This window comes from Oppia nitens, unplaced genomic scaffold (genome assembly GCF_028296485.1).
Source record: "Oppia nitens isolate AA-2021 unplaced genomic scaffold, nextdenovo-longstitch-racon4-pilon3 scaffold14_pilon_pilon_pilon, whole genome shotgun sequence".
In the NCBI taxonomy this organism is placed as follows: Eukaryota; Metazoa; Arthropoda; class Arachnida; order Sarcoptiformes; family Oppiidae; genus Oppia; species Oppia nitens.
The window spans coordinates 1593082-1600453 of NW_026533193.1; the positions used below are offsets into that span (position 1 = coordinate 1593082).

Sequence of the window (7372 nt, forward strand, 5' to 3'; positions counted from 1 at the left end):
TCGGTGTCTAACAGCAACAACAACTACCAGCACATCATCTCTGAAAATTGATTATTAATTTTTTTCATCTTTCAATCACTGTATCGCTTATTATTATTATTATTATATTTTTGTTGTTGTTGTGTGTATTTCATTGTTTTTTTTATAATTATTTTCATTGTGTTGTTGGTTTAAAATACCAAAACCAAAAAAAAATTGTTTGCTAAGACCCCCCCCCACTCCCCCCACACCCAGACCGCCCTCCTTGAAAACAGGGGGAGTGTATGGGGGGGGGGGGTTCCCCAAAAAAGCAACTATAAATACACATACAGTACATACATAAACACAGACATATAGATAGACAGACAGATAAACAAAAACATATTAAACTGAATTAAACAAATCATTATTTTTATTTTATTTTGAAACACTCATCCCTTTCATTGAAAATACATAAATAAATAAATAAATTGTTTGAATGAATGAATTTGATATTTTGTGAAATAATTAATAATGAAAACAAAAAATTAATATAATTTTTTTAAAAATAAATGATAAATCATTTATATATATCTATATATAAATACATACATATTGTGTATAATTCATTGATTGATAAACAAAATACACACATATGTCATAAGTTATTAATTAATTAATTAATTATTATTATTATTATAATTATTGATTTATTATTATTATTATTATTTTTCTCATCATTTTTTTCACACATCATTTCATTCAATCATTTCATTCAAGTGTTCAATACATTTCGCGTTCAACTCTTTATTATTATTATATAATTATAATTATAATTATAATTATTTTTATTTTTTGTTTGTCATTTCAATAAATAATTATTAATTTTTTTTTTGAATAAATATAGAGATAATTTTCGATGAAAAAACACACCATTTTTTAATTAATAATAATAATAATAATAATAATAATAATAATACTATTATTATTATTATATTGTTTTTTCTCCCCATTGAATATCATCGACACAAACACAACACAAACATCACTTACACAATACAATACAACAAACAATTTAATTAATTAATTGAATTAATTATTATATATATATATATAAATAAATGAAATTTTATTGAAGACATGAGAAAATTGTTTATTAATAAATAAATATTAATTATTATTAAATAAATAAAAATAAACACAAACAGACAGATAATACAGAAAAAAAGTTAAATACATTTTTTTTGTTTTACATTTTTGTGAAACATTAGCTCCCTTTTTGATGAAAAAAATTTAAATAAAATAAAAATGAATTTAATAAAAAAAAACAAATATGTGTTTTATTTATTTACATATTTATAATATAGTTATATATATATATATTAGTTACTCTAAAATTATTGATAATTTATTATATAATTTTTTTTATATATATATAATTATTATTTATACTTAAATTTTTACTATAAGTTTTTTGTTGTCTAAAAAAATATACTATAATTTAAATTTAGATTTTTGTTGTATAAGTAATTGTTTTGTGGCCAATATTTTGGACATTTTTTTGGTATACATTATAAACGGTTGGTATATATATATATATTTATTTATTAATTAATATTTTCCATTAAAATGCAAATTACAGTAAATATATATATATTATAATATTAGTTTTTTAATACAACAAAAAATTGTGTTACATTTGTTGTAATCACACACTGACTTTGAGACCTATTGCTCGACTTATCTTATTTTTTTGGGTATATATTTCAGGGGCACTCTTGTGACCCCCAAAAAAAACTTGACATTAATTATCTTATAATTTATAACTTTTTTTTTGTTGAATGAAAAATCTTTAAATATATATTTAGAGAGAGAGAGAGAGAGAGACTTATAGTAGACTTCCTGTTTGACTACTTTTATAGAGAGTATATAATTTATAATTCAAATGTGTTTTATTTTTTAACAAAAAATAAAATAAAAATAAAATTATATTTAGACTTTTAAATTTTTAGTATACATTTTAGTACTATATATTTTCTATGAATATATATATATATATTGTCTAAATAATTAGTTTTAAAATTTATATATATTATCTGTTATCTGATAACAAATAAATTTATTTATTATAATAGTACTACTTTTCATATGTAAATAGTTTAGATAATATAATTTATTAATTGAATATATTGATTGATATATGGTTATATAATAATTATGATAATACTAAATAGTATACTAAATATATTAGTTTTAAATTCAAGTTTAAATTATTTATACAAAAGTTTACATAATAACAAAAATATTTAATTATTATTCAATCTAATTATTATTATTATTATTTTAAATATATTCTATACACTAAAAAAATTTAAGTAGCATTTATTATAATTCAATATTTATTTTATTAGTAATTTTTTTTTATAATTCAAGATCCTGTTCACAGATATATACTATCTATAATATATTACTGTAAGTATAATATATATATATATTGAGGTCATCATAGATATATCTATATATATAAGATATACTGTATATAATATTTTAATATTAAAAAAATATATATATTTTAATAGTAATTATTATTCAATAGAGTTTATAGATTAAAGTGAGAAAAATAGATTAACCAATTATTTTGTTTTTTGTTTTTTTTTGTTTTTTATTGTTGTTGTTGTTATACACAGTTTATTATGCATACCATTGATTTTTTTTGTGTACTCATATGTATATTAATTATTATTATTATTTTGCTCAATATATATACAATATATAACAGTATATATAATAGAAATACTCTGAATAACTACTATTATTAACTATTTAAAAAAAATTAAAAATCAATTTCTATTTAAAAAAAATTATATACTAATTATTAGTATATTGTTTTTGGTTATCTCTCTCTCTCTCTCTCTCTCTCTCTCTCTCTCTCTCTCTCTCTCTCTCTCTCTCTCTCTTTCACCGCAATCATCTGATCCATAACTAAACACAACAACAACAAGAAAATCGGTTTCGGTTTATTAAACCGTTTCGCCAACAAAAAAAAACAAACTAACTAAACATTATGGATGGCGGGTTCGGGCATACAATTATTGAGGCCATCCCCTACTTTACTAACTAACTAACTAACTATCCCTATATTGAAGACATTAAGCACATATAGAGTTGGTGTCAATATATATATAATATAACAGTCATAATAACAACAACACCAACACTACTGAACCACTATTATATACCCCAGTAGTAGACCGACCCTGAACTTGATATTCACGGTTTGTCTGCACACATAAATAAGTTATATATACAGTACACACATATGTGTGTTAAATGTGTGTCTTTTTGTTGTTGTTGTTAGTGCTATCCATCCCAGAAACGGTGTTCCCTTATATTATATTATTTAAAAAAATGCACAGTTAGCTTTTTTGCAAAGTGGTATATCTCTCACTGTATATGTGTGTTATTTTTAAGTTTTCAAATTTTTTGATATTACACTCTGTGTGTGATGTGTGCACATCAATAATAATACTAATAACTTAATATTTATTAGTATATTGTTAACAAAATTTAAATTAATTGTGTGTTTTATTGTTTTAAATATTAAATTTTTTGTTTAAAAAAAAGTTATATTATTTTTTTTAAATATAATTATTTAAAACACAATTTGCTATATTTATTTCATATTATTTTTTTTTTGAGTAAATTATTTCATTTATTATACTGTATAATAACTTATCATCATCATCATTTATTAAGTATATGATTTTAACAATTATTTAACAACTAATAATAATAATAATAATGTTTTTATTAAATGCGACAAAAAAACATAATAATAATAATAATAATTGTTTAGTCATTACAATAGCGATGACATTATTATTAATAATAATATGTTGTCTGCAATTGTGTTCATCATTTGAGACACCGTCGGTAACTATGAAATTGCCCCGAAGTATGTCATATATATATATATATTATAGATAAAATTTATAATATTAAAATTTTTCAATAATTTTAATGTAAATTAAAATTTTATAACTATGATGATTATTATTTTATATTAATTTTCTGTTAATTATTTTTTATTTAATTAATTTATAGGATTACAGGATATTTCATATAAAGGTAAAAAACGTATTATATATATATATATATTTTTTTTTAGATAAATGTTAAATATTATTATTAATTATATGTGACTTAAAAAAATAAGTGTGACTAATAATTAATTATCTGACTTAAAAATAAGTGATTAGAAAATTATTTATATATATTTTTTAATCATTAAATAAATAGAAAAGTTTATTTTTAGTACAATATAATTATTATAGTATTAAGTGCTTAAAAGTTTAAGCAGATTTTATTAAGTCAATTACAAGTTAGTAAAACAATATTTGTTAAATAAATAATGTTATTTTTAAAATTATTATTAAATATCTATAAATAAACAATTATAATTAAGCAATAATTTTTATAAGTACTATAAGTTGTAATGATAACTAAACTATAACTAAATAGATTTTATAATGTGCAGATTAATATTTAAACATGGTTATTTTATTTTTTCAAAAAAACTATAGATTACTTAATTATTTAAAAAATTATAGTTTTTAAAAAATAAAATTATATATTTATATAATGATAAATCATATTTATTTAATTTGTATACAAATTGCTTGTAATTATAATTAATTAATTAATTAATTAATATAGTTTACACTTAGCTATTCTAATATTGATATCATTATCATATTATCATACCTGTGCTAATTGTCACTCTTTCTCTCTCTCTCTATATATATCTATATTGAAAGGAACGGTATTTTCCTATTCAAGCAAAAACCAGATCCGTCCGTTTCGGGACTCATTTATGGAGTCGGACTCAACACAACAGCTGGAAGACTCGTTTACCCAATTGCTTACCGAAACTATTGTCGATCGGTTCCGATCTAAGATGAAAAGCGGTTAGTTTTTTTTTGTTGTTGGTTTTGTTTAATCATATCGCGATTGGTAACACACATATAGACACACATACATACACACACATACATACACACACATACATACACACATACATACACACACATACATACACACACATACATACACACACATACATACACACACATACACACACATAAACACACATACACACACACATACACACACACATACACACCTACTAAATAAACATTTATTTTTAAAAATTATGGTTTAGGCATACCATCGATGGCCATACCGCCACTGGATCCGCTGCGTTTGGATCGTATCAATTTGGAGCCTACCATAGGTGGCGATCCATTTAACATTGTACTCAGCGATCTGCAGATAACTGGCATATCTGACTTTCAGCTCAGGGAGCTCAAACCGAAATTGAATGCCCTCAAGTTTCGTGTAGCATTGATGATGCCAAAACTGACCGCCAATTGCCAATACTCGGCCAACGGTACCGTCTATCAAGTATTCGATGTACGCGGTGAAGGCTACGGTCAACTGGAGTATACGGACGTATTGTTGAGGACACAGGTTAACCTAGCACTGGATAACGGTACGTTTCGGGTGACTACTGCCGATCCGCCGCTGGTTGACTTTCATCGGGTTAAGGTCAATCTGAAACGTCTGGACGGTCAGCCAGTTCCGGCCGACCAATCGGTTAGCGAGGCTACTGGCGCTCATGTAGCCCACGAATTGGGTCCACTATTGTTTTGGATGCTGGCCGATCATGTTGTCGAAGAAATTGACTACTATGTGGCCAAGTATATCAACAATGCACTCATACCGTTCAAAGTAAGTACCGTTAGACTAACCTAACTGTCCCTTTTGATGAATGAAATATCAATACATGTATATATATGTAAACTATTTTTAGTAATAATATGATAGTTAATAATATACTTTATATAACTTATATAAGTTGTATAAAATATAAATAACTATTTTATTATTATTATTATTATATCTATTTAGTAATTGATGATTAATTTTTTTAATGTGATTTATATTTATTTATTTTTTGTTTGTTAAATATCCCATATATTAATGATATCATATTTTAATCTAATAATGATTTATATATATATATATATAATATTTGTATTACTAAGTAATGATTAAATAATTTTTAGTAATTTTAGTAATAATAATAATCACATTAAATATCTAGTAATATCTAATAGATATATATTAATAATAATACTGTATTAGTATTATCATTACTATTATTATATTATATTTTATTTCATTACTATTAGTACACTATTAATATACTATTATTATTAAATTAATTTATTGATTAAAATATTATATTTCTAGTTTAGTATTATTATTAGTATTATCATTTACAATATATTTTTAGTAACACTTTTTTATCATATCAAATATTAAATAATTTATATTAAAGTTAACATATATACACAATATATCATAATAATAATAATTTCTATTTATATACTAAATGTAATTTTTTTTTATTGAATTTGTCATCACTTTTTTTTATTACAAATTAGAAAATAACTTAATAATTAAATGTTTAAAATAATTATTATCAGATTAATTCAATTCAATTAATTAAAAATAGATTTGATCTATAATTTTCTAAAAAAAAAGTTTTCATATACAATATATAAATAATTAGTAACTATATATATATTATTATTGTTGACCTACAGGTGCCCGAAACATTCAAGCCAGTGGTCACATGGCTGATGAACCGCAATTCAATGGCCACCTCTCGTATAGCATCGTTGCCTAATATACTGGGCCAATGGTTTGGTGCCATCACTGGTATGAAACCTCAAATCTCCATAAGCACCAAATTAGTTCACTAAAAAAATACCTGTATATCAATATACAGGTATAATATGATTAACAAACATTGATGACAAAAAAATTAATATAATGTTAATAACAAACAAAAAAATTTACAAACAAACAAAAAAATTACTATAATTACAGTTAATGAATATCTCAAATACTCATAATCATCATTATATTTATAATGTTAATAATAATTATTATTATTAAAGTAATTAAAAATCAATAATAATAATAATCTCAATAATACTTAATAATACAAAAAAAATACTCTAAATTTATTGTTTTAATATTTTTTAAAAAAATTATTAATAATATAATTATATTAAAGTACTTGTAATTACAATTTACAAAATTGTTTTTTTTAAATAACTATAAAATTTTTACAACAAAATTTAATTCGTATATTATTAGCTAAAAAATAATTTATTTAATATTTTTTTTACTTTTGTTAAATAAATCTTACTTAATTTTTTTTACAAAATAAAATCTTATAGTTATTTTTATATTATGTAATAAATGATTTAATTTTTTTTTAAAAACATATATTTAAAATAAAATATTTTTTTTGTTTAATTGACTAATTAATTAATGAAAA

The 7372-nt window shown here is 21.7% G+C and overlaps 1 protein-coding gene across 1 annotated transcript; it reads left to right on the top strand.

Annotated features, from left to right (window-relative positions):
• Positions 1–3897: 3897 nt before the first annotated feature.
• On the top strand, positions 3898–6788 carry LOC128962438 (uncharacterized). The gene is made up of 5 exons (XM_054308814.1): positions 3898–3913; positions 4063–4086; positions 4776–4925; positions 5180–5748; positions 6630–6788. Exons 1-5 carry the CDS (start codon positions 3898–3900, stop codon positions 6786–6788), a joined length of 918 nt encoding a protein of 305 aa, XP_054164789.1.
• Positions 6789–7372: the final 584 nt, after the last annotated feature.